The sequence below is a fragment of the Helicoverpa armigera genome, chromosome 22 (assembly GCF_030705265.1).
Source record: "Helicoverpa armigera isolate CAAS_96S chromosome 22, ASM3070526v1, whole genome shotgun sequence".
NCBI classification, from domain to species: Eukaryota; Metazoa; Arthropoda; class Insecta; order Lepidoptera; family Noctuidae; genus Helicoverpa; species Helicoverpa armigera.
In genome coordinates this window covers 9,400,086-9,424,407 of record NC_087141.1, presented here as the reverse complement: position 1 = coordinate 9,424,407, position 24,322 = coordinate 9,400,086, and the positions used below count along the sequence as shown (strand labels likewise).

General features: G+C 33.7%; 1 protein-coding gene across 3 annotated transcripts in view; it reads right to left on the bottom strand.

Moving 5' to 3' along the window:
• Positions 1-24,322, bottom strand: part of LOC110373635 (GAS2-like protein pickled eggs) — a 141,246-nt gene that overhangs the window by 42,342 nt on the left and 74,582 nt on the right. For all 3 annotated transcript variants that reach the window (XM_049842879.2, XM_021330961.3, XM_021330960.3), the window contains exon 2: positions 23,998-24,215. In XM_049842879.2, coding sequence (XP_049698836.1) covers positions 23,998-24,180 — 183 coding nt within the window. In that variant the 5' untranslated portion in view covers positions 24,181-24,215. The remainder of the gene's footprint in view (positions 1-23,997; positions 24,216-24,322) is intronic.

Genomic DNA, 24,322 nt, shown 5'->3' with positions numbered 1-24,322 from the left:
GTGTGTATGTGGCATCGTAGCTCCCAAACGGATGATCCGATTGTAATGCGGTTTTTTTTGTTTAAAAGGTATGTCAGTCAGGAGTGTTCTTAGCTATGTTTGGTGGAAATCGGTTCAGGTCTTCAAGGTCATCAGCTCGTTTGCTAGATGTGATAGGAATGTTACACGCTCAGTTTACTTGCAAGTATATGTGGGATCTGAAAGGACCATGGGCAAAAATGTATGAAGCCTGGGCTCACCCACCAACAGAGATGAGACCACTTTGAATATACTTGTAAAGCACTAAATATAAAGATTTAAACTCATTTTTGCGAAGAATCCATGGGGTTATTTTGCTATAAATATTTTTCTCCGACCATAAATAAACTAATATTCTGCAAAAAGTAATGCTGTTATGGCATTGTAGGTTTTGTTGTTGAACATCTTTAACTAGTTTTAATTCCAGGTTTAATGTATACATAAAAAATTAAACAACTGCTAACAGTTAAAATTATTTTTGTTAACATTTCAATCAATACCAATAATAATGTCGTCTAAATATCCTGCCGGTGGATTAAATTGTGTGTGCCTTAGTTTCGTTATATAGATACCGAGGACAGTCCGTGGACGATTTCTTCTTTGTGCTAGAGATGGAGCCTCCTGATGTCTCCTATGGATGTTCCTGAGTTTATACGCCACCGACTTCTATGCCGATGCACCTAAGAATAGTTTTCTTTTAGCTTTTCAGTGTTTTTGGGAGTCGGTTTTATTTTTTTGTAAAAAGTTTCTTATTTTTGGCTTTTCAGTGACAAGCATAGTTGTCACTATCCGCATTTGTGGAAAGTTCTTTTCAATACGAATAATATAAGCCCAAACACGAGGTAGTTTACATATTCAGTTGTCGAGTTCCCTCGACCTTCTCCGGTCTCCATCATCAGGTCAGCTCCAAACCTTCACTGTTGCATAGTGTTATCAAACGTACACCTCATTGTCAAGTTTTTAACCTATGCACGCCTACAATTTTCGAAAGTTGCCCTCGATTTCTCAGGGTTTCCATCATCAGACCCTGACCTAGTGATGAAGGTGGTCCCATAATCCTAGCATAATCAAATCCTGCGAATTAGGTTTTATGTCATGAACAACCAAGCGCACTACGAATCCTAACAATTCTTTTTCTACAAAACCTGTTAAGGTGCATATCTTTTTTTTGCCATGGAATTGAAGGTAGTGCCCATAGTAAAAATTTTAGTACAAACAAAAACCTTCACAACGGCATATGCTATAACTCTGTTGGACAATGAGCCCAATTTGACTCATGGTCCTTTGTAACACTAATGTCTTTTGGAACCACTGAGCTGGTCTGCTGTTAGGGCACGAAGGTAGGAGACGTAACCCTGAACTGCCTCTTAGTAAACCCATCGAGTTTGGGCTCGTTGAATTTGTCTTGACGAGTTCTCTTCATGTTTCTGATTGACGAGAACCTGATGCTGGAAATGGGATGTGGCGGATGAAACCCTGGAATGCCGGAATGAAACGGATAAACCGATTTATATTTTTGCTGAAAATCTAGAATGTCCAAAGGTTAATCTTTATTGTTTCTCAATCTGTGCAGCGTATTTACAGTATATACATGGCTAGTACGCAAGCGTGTGAAACTAGTCGCGAATAGATTGGAATTCACTTTTTATACAAAGTCTTCCGATGTATACAGTAGCAGTACGCAAATACTCGCATATATTTTGTAGTGGCCAAAGTAACTTGCTTTGTTCCATAATATACAGTGCTAGTCCGCATGCAAACTAATCGTGTATACACTGGAATAGGCGCGAAAAACTTTACGATTTCAATCTGCAGTTGCATGCTGCCATTTTGATTAAAACACGACCTAGCATTTAATGTTAATTTAAATATTAATCATGCTCGTAAATTCAATTTCTTTTAGTATATTTTTTAAACAAGTTGATTTTTTTATGGGAAATATAAGTGCAGCCACAAAATTATTTATTGAACATATGATTAAGCTTCTAATTTTACAACATTACTTATACATTGTCATCTAATTTACTAACTGGGCCTCGTTTTTAGTATATTGCCATTTATAACCTTCAATTAAAAAACATTGTATTAAAAATTGAAGTTAGTGACGAAAACGAATCGCTGCAAAACCGACTCCACGTAGTCTTGTCTGCTCTACCCCTAGAGTGCAATTCAAAACCGCGTAGGCGCGGAGGGGCGAGGCGGCCTGCGAGCTGAGGCGCAGGTAGTTTTAACGCTCGCCGCCGCGGCTGAGGCTGGCCGGCTGAGCCGGTCAGCAAGCCGAAGCTTCGGTGGTGAGCGTGAAAACCATCTGCGACGATAAGCTCGCATGGGACCGCCGGAGCCCCGCAGCACCGGAGCCTTGACAGAAGCGATGCTTGCTGCATGTTGCTTGCTTACATTTTAAACGTACTGAGTTAAAAAATTAGAAGCTAATTAAATATATTTTATGGTGTCATTTAATAGTATTTTAGAAGTTTACTGTTAGAATGCATGCTACAAATTTAGATGCTAAAAAATAACCATCATGCTGAGTTGTATTTAGAGTGGTTTACTTAGAAGATACTACTGGCTAAGATAGTATTATTTAGATGCTCGTTAATTGTGGCTGACTTAGTAATTTAGAAGGCAACATAAATTTTTGGGGGCGAATAATGATATCAAAAAGAAGCCTGTTTAATTAGCACCCATTTTTAATCAACAAACTCAGATTCAAAAGCCTTTTTTATTTAATGCTTTACCTAATATTAATTTTGAATAGTTAAATTTGACCGTGTATAAATTGGAATGATGCATGTGCACGTCTAAGCTACGAATTATACTCGAGCAGTACGCAAAATTCGTGTATACTTTGAAATCACAAATTAAAAAACAGCATTACAAAATATCAGCGAGCAGTTTCCTATGGATGCGTTTTGGCTATGTACACTCTGTAAATACGCATCTGTGCAATTCTCCCAGAGATAGTTTGTCATGAGGATTGTTAAACAGCTTCCTTTGGCCGAGATCGCATATAGCGACCCCATCTTAAGATAAAATAAATTAAATGAAAGAAGGAAAAATTAAGGAGCTCCTTTAAAAAGCATGAAATAAAATTAAATTATAAATTTAAAAAAACCCCCGACCCAAAAAAAGTACGCAATAATTATGACAAAATGTTAAAAACGCTAAACCCTATAAAAAGCAAAAAATAACTTTTAACTCTACGTAAACTAAATTTTGACGTGTCGGGGGACCGCTTTTTACCTTCATAAATACTTACATAAATCAAATGATACCTACCTAATTACAACATTCGTTTAAAAAAAAAAACACGTATCTAAAGTAATGAATTACAGCGGTCCCCCGACACGACAAAATTTAGTTTACGTAGAGTTAAAAGTTATTTTTTGCTTTTTATAGGGTTTAGCGTTTTTAACATTTTGTCATAATTATTGCGTACTTTTTTTGGGTCGGGGGTTTTTTTAAATTTATAATTTAATTTTATTTGCCTTTATGTGAAATGTGAGGTTTAATGACTAAAGGGAATAACAAAAATGGGGACGAGTGAGTTCAATTTCGGAAATTACAGTTTGTAACTAGGTACCTACATGGAATTTTGTAAAGTATTGAAGAATTGTTGTCATATGAACAGAGCGTTAAATAGAAGTTATGGATTTCTGATATTCCTCGATAAATGGGCCATATAACACTGAAATAAATTATCAAATGAGTACAAACTGAATTTCGCTAAATGCCAGACTGGTTTTTGACAGATACTGGCACTTACTCTAGCTCTTTACCTACAAAAAGAGTGATACTACACACAATAAACATTGCGAACTTTTGTTTTACAAGAAATAGCTCCCTAACTACTTGTCCCATAATAATTAGACCACCCATCTACCTACAAACCAGCCACGGCAGCTCTCGATCAATCCGAACATCTCATTCCGATCACTTACAACTAATTACAACAACGTTACATAAAATATAATCAAGCAACCTTAAACATGTAATGACAGTCATAAAACCCAACTATTACTATTACGGTACATTTCACACTCAAATGGTCGCAATTAGGAGCGGATATGCCAAATCTGGTTAAACTTTCAAAGCAGAAGAAAGTGCTTGCCTAAGGCGTTAGGCGGTAAAGACGGCCATCTTAAGATTATAGCTTATTGTTTGTAACAAAGAATTGTGACAAACACTTTCTTAAACGTTGGGGGTGACGTGTGTGGCATGAGAAATTTTTGCAGCCTTTAGAAGCTAATGTGGTTGCATTCGAAATGCAGCTCTGAATGAGTTCTAAATTATTAAATCGATAACTGCATCGTCAATGTGCCTTTGAAGCTTTTGTACTGTTTATCTATAGGTACTAATATCATGAGTATTCGCACCCTAAAGGCTCCGAGACTACTGATCCGTTTTGAAAAAAAATTGTTGGAAAACTATACTCGTCACAAGTAACAAAGGCTATATTTTATCCCGGTACGGGCGGGAAAACGGCTAGTTTAGCTTAAAATATTCGAAAATTGCGTTCTTAATACTAATACATCAATTTTATAGTTATGAGTATTTCTCAGAATTGCACATTCAATCGCTTTCACAGAACTAAACAAACTAAAGTTAGTCAACTCCTCGCAAAGTTGATTTTACTAATTGCCGACACAAACACTCAAAATCAAATTAGCGATCAATCACATCCACCAAATCAAAAATCAAGATTCAATTCCTTAAAAACTTCCTTAAAAACTTTTACTTTATTTTACACTAATTGGCTTAAAATTGTGAGGAAAAAACGTAAACATTCGTTTAAAGTCATTATAAATCAATACTGGATTAAATTGCTTGGACAATCATCTCTCTTTTATGGTAATAGTGGTAATGAGAGAACTTGTACAGGTGTCGACTACCTGTCACGAAAGCTTCCTGGACCGACGGACGACGATTGGCGTTTTTACCCTAAGTATTTTTTTTGTAGTTGAGTTGATTGATGGACGACAAGTGGCGTTTTTACCTTGCTGATTTTGGGCTGTGATTAATGATGGGGCAGGTTTGCGTTGTTTTTGACACATATTGAGGTTAGTTTTATGTTATGTTGCTAAGTAACTACTTACGAGAAAAACCTATCCTAACCTATCCTAACCTATCATGCTTTTAACATGAATTTTCTCAAAATGTTTGCTGGCTTCTGACTATAGATTTTAACAATGACTGCTTTTAAGGCAATTTAATTCTAATGAGTTAACTACCTAATGATATTTTAATGCTAAAAACCCAAAACTTAAACTCTACGCGTTCACAAAAGTCCGTTTTAACAGTAACAAAAAAACTGTATGTCTGATGTTATGTGCTATATTCACATACAGTAAAACTAGCAGTTGGCTCATAACAATTCTATTTATGGTAATAGCAATAATGAGGTGTATGTAACTGTCAACTGCGCGCATGTCATTTCCTGATCGCTGACGGACGACAATTGCTGTTTTTACCTTACATTTTTTTTGTTGTTATGAAATGTTGGTAATATTATGAGCTTTTAAATATACAAGTATGTATGTAAGTAGGTGATTGAAAATTGTACAATTTCCTATGTTGATAGTTTTTTTTTTTCTTAGGTAAGTTATAGTTATCCGAAAACTGAGTGACATAGTTGCTGAAAAGATACGTGTGTTTGTTATAAATAGGTAATTTTAGATAGATCAATTTAAGACTAGATATTTTGGAATTTTCTCAAGAAAAAACCCTATTTTTTTCACAAACCAATCGGAATTTTATTTTAAAACAATTTTCTTACAAAACGGAAATACCACCAAAACAACACAGTTTCTCAATTATTCTTCGTTCAACACTATTTACTTACCAGTGACTTCCTGGTTAAAACAAATACCTAGTGCCAGATAGTCACGCGTTCGATTCCCGTGTGAAACCGTGAGGCGTTTCCTCGACATGACGGAGTTGTGTCATTACTTAAGTGTTACTTGTTAAAGATAATAATGTTAGAATATGTTAAATGGAATTATTGTGTTAAAAAAATTGAAAAGTCGGTAAAATTGTGAAGTTTTCCAATATCGGAATTGAGAACTTCCTGCTTTTTGATAAATCGGTTAAAAAATTCATTTTTACTAAGTATTTATATTGTATGTGTGACACAGTAGCAGGAAAAAATATGAAAGTGTGTGTATGAGGTATGAAATCGGATTATTAGCTATCACATAGCTACACCACAATAAGTTGGACAATAAAACAAACTATATTATTTTCTTACATAGCCTTGCCATATTAGGTATGCTAGAAAAATCCAGATCTCCATAATCATAATCAGTATTTTCATTATCCCACGACAATTTCAGACTTCAAATCAAATCAAAAGTCATTTATTCAAAGTAGGCTGTAAATCAGCACTTTTTTAACGTCTTTACAAAAGACAGCCCCCAAGACGCCCGCCCTTCACCACTTCCTATGTGTTTTTGCTAGGAAGAAGTGGTGGAACAAACTCCCCAGCAATTGCAATTATCATAACTTGACATATAAAGTTAGATCCAAATACTTAAAAGAAACTAGGTACGTCATTAACTATGACGAACAGTGCACATAATTAATTGTTAATTATTATACTTATTTGTAAGTGTGTGCGTATTATGTCAGAATGACGTTACAGGTCATAGACCATGTTGATATAGAGTGCTAGATAAATGTTGAACTTAGGACTTGTAGTGTTTATCTTGTAGAGAAATAAATAGGAAATTACACTTGTTATATAAATTATGAACATTATTATAATTTCAGTTCTTCTTCAGATAATTCCAGAATCATGCTCAAACTTTAAAAAAAAAACTTTTAAGTTAAACGGTTTTATCTTATGTGCACTGAAAACTAGAAAATAAAAAAATAGTTACTTACCTGTCAACCTACGTAGGTGGTCCCGGTCATATTGGACTAAAATAAAAACGTGGGGCCCATTAACTATTGCTGTAGTACTCTCTTCTAGAGGTGTAATAGGTGTGAATTGCATCGACTTACTATAATCGTAACTGGAGATTTTGACAATCAATAATCAGCCGTAGCTCATGATCTACCAAAGTATAAAGATATGCTTTGCCATAGGTAGGATTTCACAGGGGCCCCACGTTTTTATTTTAGTCTAATATGACCGGGACCACCTACGTAGGTTGACAGGTAAGTAACTATTTTTTTATTTTCTAGTTTTCAGTGCACATAAGATAAAACCGTTTAACTTAAAAGTTTTTTTACCGATTTTTTATTTTCTAGTTTTTAGTATTTAATGAAAATGCCTACTGAATATTCCTCATTCTATCTAATTCATTTAGTGCATCATTATTACACGGTCTCTTACCTGACAATTTATTACAATCTAATTCCTCAATACATAGCCCTTCCAGATATGTACTTTTTTTTTAACGACCCCAAAAATCATCACATGACCTCTCCTGCTGTGGGTCAGCAGCGGTGAGAGAGTGCCAGACTCTTGAATAAGAACCGTTTTGTTCCGTCGTAGGCCTTTTATGTACCAGGGCCGCGGTAACTCTTTCGAACAATCTCGCAGCCCAGGCAGGCCTTGGCCCTGTTGGGCCCCGCTGGAGTTACTGACAGTTTTCTACTTGTGAAGCCCTTTCATTTGATACCCATATTGGTGGGATTGATAAAAAATTGTTATCAGCCATTTGGTAGCGGCGGCCATCTTAGATTTCAATTTTGCATAGTAAATTGTATTCTACTTGTTGAGACCCATCAACATGGGTATCAAATGAACCTACGTTATCCGCCATTTTGTAGCGGCCGCCATCTTGGATTTCAATTTTCTATAGTATATTGTATTCTGCTTGTTGAGCCCTTTCATTTGATACCCATATTGATGGGATTGATAAAACCTACGTTATCCGCCATCTTAGATTTCAATTTTGCATAGTATTATTGTATTCTACTTGTTGAGCCCTTTCATTTGATACCCATATTGATGGGATTGATAAAATCTACGTTATCCGCCATTTTGTGCCGGCGGCCATATTGGATTTACAATGTTATTGATATTACTATATTGTATTGTCATCGGAATTAAAGGTGTATACAAAATTTCAGATTAATCGGTTGACAGGAAGAGGGTGAAATTTGAATTACTAAATTTGACCCAAGAATAAATAAAACAAACAGGGTGAGCTAAATAAAACCGTTTAAAAAAACTTAGCTGTCGCGTTAGGGTAAACCCTGCAAAGATTGTTTTTAAATAAATAAACACTTAAACTTTTTTTTAAATACTGCGTTATCTATGTATCAGTAAACAGAACGATATCATAACAAACACATCACATTAAAAAAAAACCTTACATAAGTACCCAAAAGGTTAATTTCGTACGTGTACTGTTAAATCACTGTGCCTAATTCAAATCAAATCGATTCATTGGTTCATATCGACTTCGCTGATAAAGCGACACACGTTTGTTTATTTGAAACGGCTGTACCATTTGTGATATAAAGTGTGTAGAAAAATTACGCTGTGGTAAGAATAGAAAATAGCAAAAAATATACATATAGGGAAATAATGGAAAAAGATAAGTATACATTTACTCAACGAAAATATACTAGAGTTACGGGGATTTATAATTTTAACCCAAAACCAAATCAAATAAATGATTCACTGCCCACTAACGGGCTTCCCATCTATTTATAGACAGTCTAATCCTTTTACATAATCTTTGACCCTAACGCATTCAACCCATGTCCACTACATCCTGACTTATTAAGTACCAATCATAACTTGACCCCTCACCTCCGAACTAATGTTAGACCATCCTACAAAGCCGAGAGATCAACTTATACTGGACATGTGCAAGGAAGCAGTCTGCCATATTTGGCAAAAAATAAAATCCCTTTCAATCAATTCTCGACTCTAATCCTTTGGCATAAAGTTTGATTTTGAATACAATGTTGAATAAGGACTGAATATTATGGTGTCCCATTTTGGTGTCTCGCATTATAATTTAGAAGTATTTTAGGCTTAGATTTGAGATAGTAGCAGGTTTTGTTAGCCATTGTATGCAAAGCGGTTCACAAAACGGATTTTGGTAAGCGCCATTTTGTTTTTGGGTGTAAAAATGGCGGGAACATAACCTTGCCCTTGAAAAAAGACTCGTAATATTGTCTATGGTACCAACTCTATAAAAGTATTGCCATAAAAAAACCGCATAATATTGAAATGTCTTAGATCTTTTAGACAAAATTAAAATATTCCTATTTTTTTTAGAATTATCTAAAAAATATAGGCACTAAAGCAAATAAATAATATCCATAGGTAGGTACTTTTGTCAGTTCCCGTGACATTATGAATGGCTCTAAACAAGAAAATCAAGTTTCCCACACAATAGATTAGTAACCTGTCTTGCTATAGTCTCGACGTTAATAATTTTATGTAGCGTCCATTTGTCTGCTTTTAAAATACCTACATACTTCTATTCCAATATTTTTATACAGAAATAGACTTAATCATCTTTGACTTGAGAAGATACTTTTATTGATAGCTTTATAAAATAGCTAGTCAATTAGCAAAAAAGTAGTATTTTTATCAGTAAGAAAGTCTAGCATCATCTGCCTAGCCTATTCCCAACTATGTTGTCGTCGGCTTTCAGTCTAACCCATCTAGATGCAGCTGAATACTAGAGTTTTACAAGGAGCGACTGAACTCTAGAAAGTCCAGCCCTTCTAGATTTTTCTCTAGTTAATAAATACACACATAAACCTACATTAAAACGATCGTAAACATCAAAAACATATCATGCCCATACAAGTTCACAAAAACCCATACAATTGAGACCCATTCGTCACTTAACAGACCTTCAAACCAGTAATCACAATTAAGGCCCCTAATGACTGCAATATAAGGTATTAATTACGTTTTAAAAAACATTTTATTGTACCTCTAATTGTCGATGGTACACCAATATGGCGATCTGTCACATCCCTCAAGCGGCGGTGTTGCCAGCCGTGATATTTTAATTACGTCCAAGAATTCGCTAATTGAGTGAAAAAAGTTGTTAAAAAAGTAAAGAGTTTTATTTTTAGTGTTGATCGAAAGCTGATATATGTGTCAATATTAAAACTTATGACTTGGTTTCAATGTAGATTTTTCATTAATGATAATAATCATTATTTTAAGTTCTAAAAGGTGTCAAAATCATTCGTACCTATGTAGTTTACTAACTATTTATAACTGTTTTTACCTCTTTAGTTAAAAATACAACCAAAACACATTTTTGTTTTAATGAACAACACTTAATTTCAATTGTTATTACCAAAATTAATGTTAATTACATTAAAATTATTTTTAATTTCATTCATAATTGGCAACACAAGAATCTTGTGTATATCATTTCAGTACACACACTCGTCATATTTGTCAAGGTTGAAAACTTTTAAATTGACAATTATATACATAAATGGATCGTTCTTAAATATATTATCTGTAGGTTATTAATAATATTTATATTTAGCAGCATTATCATAATGATTATTACTGTCGTTATTACGTTTTAAGACTGTGAAAAAGGATGACACATAAATATAGGTATGTAAGCTAATTAATAATTTACACTGTCTGGGAAAATCCTCGAAATAGTTTATCATAAATAAAACATTTGTGAATCTTCTTATGTCCTAATTTGTATTAAGTATAGTGAAGATATTTATTTACTTATTGGCATACCAACAGCTTTATAAAAACAAAATATAAAAAACATAAATGTCCCTAATAAAATTCTAGTTTGCTATTTGTAATACCACTATCAAGTAAAATATTATGAAGACATACTTTTTTTATATGATTAATTCAATAAATTAAGTCTGAAAAGAACTCAGCTGAAAACAGCGGAAACCAAATTGTCCTCGTTTCAATACCTCTAGCTTATTATTCTATTTATCTATCACGTTTGGATCAAAATCTAAATAAGAAATATCAAAATTATTAGACGGTTATCTTACCGATCTTAAATCTGCACCGTTATTAACTGCTGACAAGTTAAGGTCAAATCTGAACCTTATTCAAAACAGTTAAGTCCAATTACAATTGCTTTACAAAAAAGTAAAGTTCAAAGGCACTCCTTGCGATAAAATGTCACACCCATGGTTATGTGCTGTTAAGGTTGGTGCACACTTGTACGGATGTAATCGGGGATGTTGACATGCATAAACGTAGTTTGGGGTTTATTAACGTACCTAGTTGTTGTTGGAGAGGATTTTAGATGTTTAACAATTACTTTGAGAATTTTTATTATTATTATTTCTAGTCTATAATGTCCTCGCGTTCACACTTCCACCCGATCCTTAGACCGATTTTATCAGTCTCAAATATAAAAATGAGAATGTAAGAGCTAAAATTTCAAACTAACGTCTAGCCCCTAAGTAAGTATTATCTAAACCTTCTAATAAACCACACTATCTATAGGTGAAAACCACATGAAAATCTGTGCAACTTTATTTAAATTATGTTTTGTTTTATCAAAAGATGCCAATTTAGTACAACAAAGCCCTAATTGAGCCTTAAAAATGAGTACCTGTGTGTTTAAATAACAAAATAATATTGTTGCTAAGTATATAATTAAAACCGTCACGCATACATTTCCCCGTGTATCAAGCAAAATAAATACCGTGAATATTTTACAAGTTCGTTCCGTTTCACTATAATTACTTTGATAGCAAATATTTTACATACTATCACGAACATTTACAGTATTCCAGACTGTTGGAATGAACATTCTAAAGCAAACTAACTTAATTAGTATTAGGAAGGAAAACACATTTAGGAGTTCCTATTTTTTTATTTAAAAAAATGTTTGAATTTTGAAATAACTTATTTAACACAAACGACCGCATAACTTATTTATTTAACCATTTAAGGTACACAGTATACAATGACAAAAGAAGTAAAAAAACATAAAATAGTACCTACACAGTTACTGCTTATTTCTAAACAAATCTTACAGCAGACCCGCAGGAGAGTTAGAATTTTATTTATTACCGATTCTCGCGTTTCTCGATAAAGTGTGAACCGCCCTTAACACCAAATAAATCACCAACTTACGTGCAAAGTGGGGAAGTGAACAACTTAAGAACTCTTTACATGTTTTTCCATTAAAATGACAATTATATTTCGTCGATCCATAATTAAATCGATCGAAATCTCGTGATCGAGATAACATGGATTGATTAATTATTTTTTATGCTGGCAATTAGCGTGTCGTGTTTTTTTAAGGTTTTCAAGAATTGGGTTGAAAAATTGCTTCAATTATAGATAGCATAAATTATAATTTTATTCCCTAAATATTTCGAAATGAAACAAAAGACAGAGAATATAAAAACGTGAAGTGAGCTAACCACATATTTAATAGAACAAAATCTGAATTTCTTTTATGAGAAAAAAATCTAAAAGGGTAGAAAGTGTTTTCAGTAAAACTTGAAGCTAAATAGCATTTCAATCAGGTCAACCAGTGTTATTAAAAAGAAACAAATCCTTTTAAAATCCTTTGAAAGTACTTCACCATCGTAATACTTTACCCTCTATTACCTGGAGAAGGTTATAACACTTAACCTCTATGATAATAGAAACAATTCCTACAAAACAGTCCATAATAGGGTCAAACCTAGTACTTAATTTAACTGCTGACCTATTGCCAACCAGGTTCCAACCACACCTAGTGGTGACTCTAGTCTCCACGGTATTCTCGTAAAACTTATACGAGTACGTTAATAGATACACACTTAAGACTTTTAGTCGGCCGATAGTTTGTTTGGGCTCATAAATCAGTATGATGATGATGTCCTCCTAGCCGGTTATCGGTTACGGCGGGTGTTCTCATGTAAGGAGATAGCCAGCTGCGCAGGACATATTATAGTGCACGAGCATTTGCGCAGGCACAGGTGCACTCCCTTTTCCTTCACTATCATAACCCAATGGAACGGAAACCTGACATGACCGGAGAGAGATCAGGAAGTTGGTTATTGATTCACCCGTGCATCGGAGAGCACGTTAATGTCGGTCCTGCGCCTGAATGGTAGTACCCACATTACAAAGATTAGCCATTTAGTCGGTATCAGACCGACTGAACACTTTGGAAACAAGATTTTCTTTAAAAATAAAGCTTACTAGCTGGTCAACTGTCGGGCGACTGTTTAGTCTGTAGTATGCTCTCTCAACACCTGTGCTATATGAGGTTGTTGGCGTGGGATGATGTCTTGACACGATATTTTATACTAGCCGATTCACCTGGTTTCATTCGCTTTCTGAAGGAACTGGGTACCTATGTATGTACTTCGCCTACTCGTAAATGTACATCCTATTCCCTTTTTCAATTGGGTTAGGTGTTTCGCAGTAACAGCGTCATAGACTCACATACATCTATCATTCAAACTAGACTTATCTTATAGAGGTAGGTAGAGTTTTTTTTGTATCGAACTATAGCTTTGATTTGAAAAAGACAGCAATATCGCGAAAGGCTATAATCCACTTCGTTTTCTGATGCGGTAAATAGTTCGCACAAAAGCGAATGAAACTGATGGCAGAAGCTAGTCTGATAACAATTAGAAACCCACATAACCATGAGAAAAAATGTGAATTTAAACCCCTAACCATGATACAAAAACACTAATAATTTTCTTAACAATCGTAAAAATACAACTTTACATACCTATCAGTCATTCTCACCACGTATTTGACAGAAGAGACACAGAATTTGTATCGATACATCGAATATCGTGAGCGAACGCGACTCGCATCGCAATCGAATGCGAATCGACTTCGAATTCCACAGGTATGTTCGCACCATTGTTTTATTTTATTGTATGAGTTGTGTTTCAAATATTTGCGCAAGATCCGTGATTTGATTTTGGTATTTTTTTGGATATGTGAACAAGTATTTGTCTGTTAAAGACTTTTTTTATATAGGTACTTACAGTGTCAAAAATATATTTTCTTTTAATACGCTATACAAAGTTCGATGTATTCTAAATAGTTCTTTATATTTAATTGAATAAAAATAATTAATAACATTTGTTAAATTGACAATCTACAAATTAAAACTTCAGCAAAATCACTATGAAAAACGCAAGTAATTATTATTAAAATTCAAATAAATAAGTCAATTAATAACCCATGTATGGGTATTTAGACAGACCAGTCATTATAAACCGATTGTCAGTATTGAACAATCAAAGGATAATAAATGGCTGTTAGACGTATTTTTCCTTTTCGAATAAAGACATAAACTAATAAGCCGGCTGTAAACGCAATCAAACAATAAAGCTGGTATGTAAATAACTTAATAACTTGAACGTTATGCAAGAAAATACAGAAGTCCTAACTCTATGTAGATCTGTGCACGTACTATAAATGGCTGTAAAAATCTACCAATATAACCCATCCGATAATTTTGAAAAACCTTGCTTTAACTTCAATAGAAACATAGATTTTTCGGTTTCATAAATACTTAAAGTAAGTTAAAGCAGCTCTTTATTTAAACATTACCATTCTCCATTAATTATTACACCCTACTATCTTGTACAGTATAGTTATTCTATGGTCCAGTATATCTGTGTTCCACGACAATTTCTATATTCCAAAGAAACTACATACCACCGCCCTTGTCGGTGAAAAATCACTTCACAAAAACCCAAAAGTTATCGTACAGGTATAAACTGACTGCCCAAAAAGCGAAAGATTCTCCATCCAGATTTTTGAATACATATTTTTTTATATGAAGGTTAAGTTACACTTCTATTCCAAACACCAAACAAACTAAACCTTCTTTCATCCACGTGTATCACTGCGAGCTTACAGCCACCTGCACCGGCGCCTCCGCCCGCGAGCTCGGTAATTACAGCCGATGTGTATCGCAAGGACGATCCAACGATAGTCTGTTTAGACAAGCTGTAGTTTGTTGTGGTATGAGGAATGGAATGGTGTTATTATAGGAAGTCATGTTATGGAGGGGCTTCTGTGGTATCTAAGTGTGAGGAGACTGGAAAGATGAGAGACAAGCGGTTGTCATGGCATAAGCATGCAATGAGGAGGGATGAAACGCTTGCAACAAATGAAGATTGATGAGAGGGAGAAAAGAGGATGGACTGACCACAGAGAGGACTAGTACAACGGATTACTTGTTGCGTCGACCCAAAATAAATTGGATAAGAAGTTGTATGGAGAGTCTGACTTAGAATATGTTGAAGATTTCCATTTTATTTACGTATAGATTGAACGAGATTAATATAAAGTATGTTTAAAACATGCAATAAAACACAAGGCACTCTGACTATTGTTGAACAGTGTTGTTTGCTCTCAAGAAATTCTCACATTCCACTCACAACATTCATTAGCAATAACATATTGATATAATCCTTCCATTTTTATTTCTGTTCAATTTAGAAAGTACTCATCTTCATGTCCTTGCTCCGAAACATAACGGGTCAGACACACCTGTCTTTAAATATTAAAAATACTGCACTTACAATTCCCTGTAATGCGAATCACGAATTAAGATGCTACTAAACTGACATTCAAATCTATATTGTCTGATAGCTATCTGCACTATCTAACGATCTAGACAGATTCACGTGAAATACATGTTAAAATAATAAAAACATCAAGACTTGACTGAAAACACGTGAATTTCAAAATGAGTCATGAAAGTATTGAAGGTGAAATATAAGTTAGTCTTTTAGAAGTTAGGACGGAGAAATTTTCGTCTAACTATGAACTAAGTACTTACTGCACAACTGAAAGTTCTCCATAAAGGTCTTTTTTAGATAGGAAAGGAAGCGAGTCTATACTCATAAAAATAAAGCTGATGTGTTTGCTTGAACGCACTGATCTCAGCAACGCTAGTCCCGTGGACAAATATTTCAATGTTAGATAGCCCAATTACCAACGAAGCTATAGGCTACTCTTTATCTGGGTGCGCGATAATTCCTAGGGACCGTGGGAACCGTTTGTAAGTAAAGCATAACCTCTAAAAGTACACCCTGTTTTAATTCGACATATTGACTAGAAGAAATCAATATTATTATCCTTCACCAAAGTACCACAGCATCTTCTACTCCCTTACTAACCGTTTCAACAAACAGTTACTTATATCTCAAGATTTGGCTATCAGCTTAAACTGAGATGTTGAGATAAACGTTGATGTGTATGCCATTGTGGAATAACTATTAGGTTGTTAATACCTGACCTTGTTTGTAATGCCAATAGATTGTATTTGATTGTATTTGTGCTGTTCGAAGCAGGACCTCTGTATAGATGTTGGTTGAGTTAGCTGGAACACTTATTAGGTTTGCTGCAAGTCGTTTATTCACTTTTGCTGCTCTAGTGTTTTCTCTTATTACATCTCAATTATCTTTTATTACAGCATAATTAGTAAAGCTAGAATGTTAAGGTATAGTTTAAAGTCAGCTTTTCATTTTTATTAATGTAAATGCATGGAAGAGGGAGTAGTTTAAAGAGATAAGAGTTTATAATGTTTAAGTTTTACACGTCTTCCATTTTCTTTACCTATTTTTATGTGATGAAGATCAGTTTTGTATTCTACCCATGTGTTAGATTCGATTCTTACATAGCAGTATGTCACTATGTCTTCACATATGTTTATCATGTTCAAACCAGCATGGTTCCTATTTTGACACAAGTAAAGATATGCTAATATCCTTTTGCTACACCGCTTTGCAACAAACTAACAAGTTTTCAATTAAACCTTACTTAAGAATACATTAAAGAAAATTGATACTCACAACAAATTACACAGTTTTGACTGAAGATCATAAAATTTGGGCCGAAATATTGCGTCGTTATCGAAAATATTTTCTTAGAAGTCGTTAATTTTGCATTAAAGGCTGCAACAGGGAATTTTGGAGGTTAACTTTAATGCTAAGTTTTGAATTTCTAAGGCAAGGTTAGGTTCACCTTGGCGAGTTATAAGAAATTATAAGTTACTTATAAACTATATCTGATGGTATACATTCAGTATTAATCGAATTATTCATTGATAGGTCGATGAACTCACGCATCATAATTTCTAACAATAATAAAAATCAATTAATGATCGTACCTAAGTACTTTAAATATAAATTTAGCGTAAAAAAACTAAACAGAACAGAAATTAAATAAAAAGTAAGCAACAAGAACACAAAACAACATTTCAAAGATAATAATTTAGGCTCAAAAAACTACCTACACTTGTAGACTTATTGAATCATCATAAAGACTAAGAAGAAAAAAAACAATGAACTCAAAACTCTTGAACATAATACAAAACTTTAGAGCATTCAACCAACGAGAGACGCTGCTTTGCTAACAAGATACGAATGAAGTTTATACTTGTTTGACAATTCTGTCATGTGGCCATGTGGATGTACGCGTTATTTGAAATTTGTTAGGCCCTCGCATTAATATCCAGACTTTGGCATAAACTTTGTGGCGGTTCCAGTTGATTCAATGCTCTAAGTACGAAACATATGTTTTACAATAATGATTATTGTTAGGCCGGAAGTTTTCTCAAGTGACTGACTCGTGAGTAACGGTTTGTCGGAATACTGAAACAACCGAGTCAAGTGAATCATAAAACGAGAATAAGACGTTTGTGAACCATTTCATTCATAATGATGCATTCAGTTGTGAATAATCTGGGGCTGGTCTGCTTGGTGTATGGTTTCATTCATTCAAACAGTTTTGTGAAGCAAATGAGCATTGTTAAATTAAATTGTATTATAACACTGCATGTATCAACTAATAAATACTTTTTGTTTGTTTTCTTGCGATTTCATCAGCGTCTTAGGGGAACTTCTTCCCGTACAAGGATACAATACACTAGTCTATGTTAGTAAGGGATAGTCTAGCTTCGATAAATAATTTTTCAAATCTGTTCTGTAGTTTTAAAGCCTTTAGCTTTAAAGGTTAGCCTTTAGGCAAACAAATAAAAAGTTTCCTCTTTATTGCATTAAGTATAGGTAACTACATATCAAAACTGATGCCAAAACTAGACAGGGGAAAATTATACCACAAAATCATCCAAATCCACTTCTATTTATTATGCCCCTTTCACCAAAACGATCCTTTTTTGCGAAATTCCTGTGTACAGTGAGCGAGGGTCGAGTTGCCTCACGCCAGCTGTTCCGACTTGCTAATGAGCTGACACAACACACGCTTGACCATTCAAGGTCGGAAATGTGGAAGCGTTTGAATGTGTACCAGTGTGGAATTGTCGCACTTCTAAATAATATTTCAAAAATATATGGCTTTTCCCGGCAATGAGTTACAGAGAAAGCCCTTTACATCTAGGTACTTAATGAATGGTGATAAATACCTGTTAAATATCTCTTGCACGAAAAAAATAGATAAGAAAAATCAGTACATTCGTCTGCCTATATCTTTCTCAACGAGGCTTGGTCTGGTTTTCAGTCTAATCAGATGCAGCTAAGTACCACTGCAGGTATTACACAGAACGACTAAAACCTGATTCAAAATCATCAGTCAACTAAAAATGATAGATCTAAATCAAATATGGATTTATGTTTTTTTCAGTGGCTAAATGGTTAGTGGAAAAAGCTGAGTAATTGTCCCCAAAAGTTTTAATTCACAGACCTCCTGTGATACCTACTCTTGTTTTGAACTAAAACTGTAATATTGCTTACAACTGAAAACCCAGACATGTTTGTTGAATGAATACAGCTGATAAATCCTATGAAACTGAAGGTACAGTCATACTGTGACTACTCACTAAAACGATGTATTTGTCCTGTTTATTCAGTTTATTACTTATTACTCATTTATTTGTACATTCCCAATAAATTGAATTTCAGAAGTTTATGCGCTTGTATTTTTCCGTTGATTTAAATAATTTTAGTTTGAATATTTAATTTTATAAATAGTTTTAACCACAATTGTCTGTAGTGTCTCAGTACTGTTTAATCCTAGTTTTCTTATCTAAGTATAAAATATGTAATAAATTACCACTCCTGTATTGTAAATCTAAAGAGTTTCTTTGCTTGTTTGAACTCGCTAATCTCAGGAACTGCTCGACCGATTTTTTTTTTTTTTTGAGATAGTCCAGTTATCCAGAAATGCTATCCCAGATGCGCAAAGAAACATTCGAAAACTACTTAAAGACAACATTTCTATAGATTAACTTATTTCAAAACAGGATAAACCTTAATTCCACTCCAATTATAACAATTTAACCAGATAAAATACTAATTATAGTAACACAGAAGTCTGGAAGATACCCAACGGTATTTAATCTCCAAAAATGATGTACCAGGCGACCTTTGGATGTACAGGAAATACTCAGGACTCAGAAGGTATTATGACATATTCAAGACATCAATTTGGTATCGGCTCAATGCGATAAAAGTTTATTTTTAACCACAGTGCAGTGCGTTGAGGTTATTTATAGAACTTCATTATTGTCGTAACTTATCAGAACGATAGCTTATCAGAGTTTTAAGTTTTTTCCTTTATGATAAGTGTAGCTTATGTTGCAACGCCATATGGTATGAAATTGATTGAATAGAATATGAGTTCATTAATAAAGCAATTGATTTAAAACATACTGCGAGGAGCACTAATAATGTTTGCTACGAAGCTTTCAATACATGATACGCAAGCAGTAAAAATCTACCAAAGGATAAGTATGAAAACTTACAAACAATTAAATACAATTGGTCTCCTGACTAAATATTCATGAAACATAATTATTTACTTTATTAGTCTTTTATGCCATAATAACATAAAAACATACATCTTCCCATTAAATTGCAATAGGTATCAGAAGACTTCGCTTAGTATTACATGCACCTATTTTAGAATTCAAAATGGCACCTGTATTACATGCACCTAAATTTTCCGTTTGACAACAAATGTACCTAAGCGATAAATAAGTTCAAAAATAAACAAATTATTAAATTATTTAGTTAATTATAAATAGGGTTTATCTTAATTCGTGACTAACTTGTTGTTGTATGTTGCAACCTAACCTTGGTCCGCGACTTAGCTGTAGGTTTAAAATTAATTAATAATTACAATAACTAAAACTTAATTGTTAAGTTTTCTATTGTTGTAACGGTGATTTTAATCTGTTAATTAGGTTATTAAAAGGTTGTTGTGATTATCGATTTATTGGGCTAATTGAATCACGATTTTTTTATGATTCAGTTTAATAAGTGTAGCTCTTGTCACTGTTTACGAAAGTCGTCATATTACCTATGCTTAAATCTGTAAGAATGAAAGCTAGAACGATTAATACTGCTTCCTGAATTTAAAAACTTGTATCAGCTTTGCTTTTATTTTATCCAATTTGATGTACAGTTATTTTTAAAGACTAAAAATGCCTGGATAAATTGTTGCTTGTTTCAAAGCACTTTTTCACTTAATCTCCCACGATTGCCACTAAAAGCCAGTCCTATAAAATATTACAAGCTTTTTTTCTAATAGCCCCAAAAACTATCTCATTAGCTAAAAAATATCTAATTTATAACGTTTTAATGTACTGTTTCACGCAATGTTATCTTAAATACGTATTTAAATAACATCTTTCACTTATCAGCTTGCTCAATAAAATAGAATAAAACTAATTGGCGTTTCGCAATAAATGCAATAATTAATAGAAATTCGTCGGCCATTAGTAAATCTCACGTTAATCTGATGTTTAGCGACGATTTTGTAACGTTAATCCTGATTGACGGTTAATTAATCGTCGATTAGTTTGTAATGTGCCGATTTTTGCAATATTGTCTGAGCTGTAGAGATCATTAGTAGTTTTGTAAAGTGTTTAATCAGTTGAAGGATTTATCTTTCTATTTTAGTATTTTATTAATATTCTTGGCCAATCTCTCTAATTGTGCCCTGAAGAAATGACTAAACACATCTAAATACCATTTCGTATATTTTCCCATAATTTGATCTACCTCTCTACCGAATTAAATTCATTCGATTGTTCCATTCAATGTTTTGCCGCGGAAATATCGAAAAACAATCAAGCTTTCATTTCACTCATCATTTTCTTTTATTCAAAAGGGGTTTTGTATTTGTTTGCATAGTTATTCCAATTTTTATTTATAGACTAACCTACCTAACTAGGGTTATTAGGTTTGCCGATTAACCGGGTTGAGGAGGTCAGATAGGTAGTCGCTCCTTGTAAAGCACTGGTACTCATCTACATCCGGTTCATCCGGTCAGACTGGAAGCCGACCCCAACATAGTTGGGAAAAAGGCTCGGCAGATGATGATGATTTGATTTATAGACTAAATAAACTTGTACAATATTAACAGTCTGAGCACTCAAGTGCAGTTAGTCGGTCAGTATATAATATAATCTTATCAATCGAGAGCTTGATAACAACACTGTTTACTCAGCGAAGTGATTGGTCTTATAACCAACGCTAGGAAAAACATGTTTGTATTATTATGAAATGCATGATATTGATTAAGGCTCGATTTCTATAAGTTATCTATCCGTCGATTAGAGATTGAATTTTGACATTAGCTCCATATAAATTGTGTATAATCTCTAATCGCCAGATAGTAAGTAATCCAAACTAGATAGTTTAAAGAAAGCCACAATTATTGTATCCCGGGATACAATAGGTTTGTAATGGATTTAAGAGATATTCTAGGCGGTTTTAAATTATTTGTGTTTTCAGATTTTTCAGGTTTTCTGATAATTTTGGATAATTTTAATGATTTACCTATATAAAATAAGTAGTTCTTGTATCTATAAAATAACTTATTTTACCCTTCCTACCAATTTCAATGCACATAAATATTCCGCTCCTGACCATGAGAACTGCGACATTTAACAGCAAAATTAAAAAGTTTATTTATATTTATAAAGGTACACAAACTTGCAATAAATTCTACCGAACTCGTTCCATAAGGTGATAAGTTGCTATCCTTTCTGAGTACGTTCGTTGACCTCAGGTGTTTTGAAAACTTTACGAATTACGGTCGCTCTGTTTTGGAGAAAAGCGTTCGTGAACGAAAAATGATGAAACTAGGAAGTTTTTTTCTTATTATCAAATTAGGAAGACTGATAAAAGGATTGTTTGTTTAGAACGAACTCTGAATGTATTAATATAAATCTTTAGCTTAAAATCTCGGTATCATTCTGTATTTTTGGATAAATAAACGTTATTTTATTTTAAGGATATATGTACCTACTATAGTAACTTACTTAAGCCTTATTAAGATTTTTTTAAGTATATTTCAGGAACGGTTTCATACAATATATACAAATGACGTAAGGGAAAAGTCAATTTCAATTCAATTATACGTAAGTACATATTATGGAGAAATACTTGTCCCCTCATATCTACATACAGAACATATTATTTCCAATTAGTTCACACAGCTAATCAGTAAGTCTTATCGTCGATAATAATTTATTGGCCTCTTTAACACGATAATATTTCAGGAAGTTGTATTATTGCTAACTTTTAACGTCAACACCTATGAAGTATCATAATGTATGAGTAAATTACTATTGAAATTACGCTGAAAGACAGTATTTTATATACTCCTCATGAAATTGAAAAAAAAACTGACTAAATCATCCTAAGTTCAGTAGAATCAGCTCAGAATTTTACATAAGCTTGTATCCTAAGGGTTCCGAAACCATTGAACCTTTTTTTTTACTTTTGCGAAGCTACACTCTTCCCGAGTAACATAGGCTATATTTTATCCCAGTACAGGCAGTAGTTCCCACGGGACGCGGGTGAAACCGCGGGAAAACTGCTAGTCAATAATATTTAAGCGCAGTGCAAGTACACTAGGTGTCGAAGGCACGTGACGTGTTTGTATAAAGTTATGTAAGAGTCCTAATAGTGCAGGATATCCTGATGACTTGACTGGGAACTGTTATATTAGCTGTCATCTTCCTGTATTAGGAAGGGTATTGAATATCATAATATAAAGGATTATATATAGTAGATGAGATAATTAGGTACAGTTTACTTTACAGGTCTTGTTATTTTGAAATCATATCAAATGCAGATTCAATTGGATAAGACTTTTTTGGCATATTTGACTGGCACTGTTAATATGTATCTACTTAATGTATTTTATTAACATAAAATTACACCAAGAAAAAATTACCTGCTTAATTTCATAGGCGTCATAAGTTGACGAATTAACCCAAACCACTTTAACACTCCTGTCTAACTCATCCTGTCATAAGCATTATTTTAATATTTGTTTCCTCACTCATCTATAGCACAACATAAATTATTTATTTTGTGTCTAAACTCAAAGTCATATAGGTATTTATACCAATGACGTGAACATACAGAGTTCATAATAACGTGCGAAATATTACACGAGACCCTATTAATAAACATTACTTAACAGTTCTTAAAACTGTCAATAACAGGTAAAAAAGTTAATTTATTCAAAGAACAATAGATTGTAAAACACGAAATACTGTCATCGCACTTTATCTGTCTAATCTAACAAAAAATATTTGTCAAATAAATTCCTTAGTAATACCACTATAACGACTTGTCGTATCTGTTTTTAGATAACGTATTTAAATTCGCATATTTTGGCGCCTCTGTATCATAATCTTTGACATAATCTCTTCCTTCGGCTTAAAATTTCACGATCAATGAAACGTGATATTTTATCGGCAGAAAAATTTATTATTTACGCATACATGAGACACATGAGACAGATGACAGTTTCATAATAGGTAACGAAAAACAAATAAACAAAAAATCGTAAGTATCAATATCATTTTGTACCAATGCTGATAAGGATTACCATTTAATGTTCTGACCATAAAATCAAAGTAAAACATTACCTACGCAAACATCAAAATTAACGATTAATCAATGAGTTTCCAGAGTTCTCACTCAAACTCAAGAAATACCTTGTTTAACCTCTGCAGGACAGTAATATCAACATAGCACATAAATTGAAATTTTCAATAGACATAGAAAACTAGAATTAAAACTCACCCTGCACAAAGCGACGCCCGTATCGAGCCTATCCAGGAAGTTATCGGCATTGATCCTGAGTTCAGGGTAGAGGACAGTCAGCCACTCCGCCAAGTCCTCTTTCATGGCATACAGGTACTCCTCGGAAGACTTGAAGGGCCGGAAAGGCCGAGCCTCAAGGAGAACTGCTCCTGCGCTCGCCATTGTAGATAATGTTCAGCTAGATGGACATTACTGGTCTGTAACAAGGAAAAATTTGAGGTTAGTTTTGAAAAGCTGATCTATTTATGTATGTACAGAAGCATAAAAAGTTATGAAATATTTGTGACGGCAGTTAGAAGAGTAT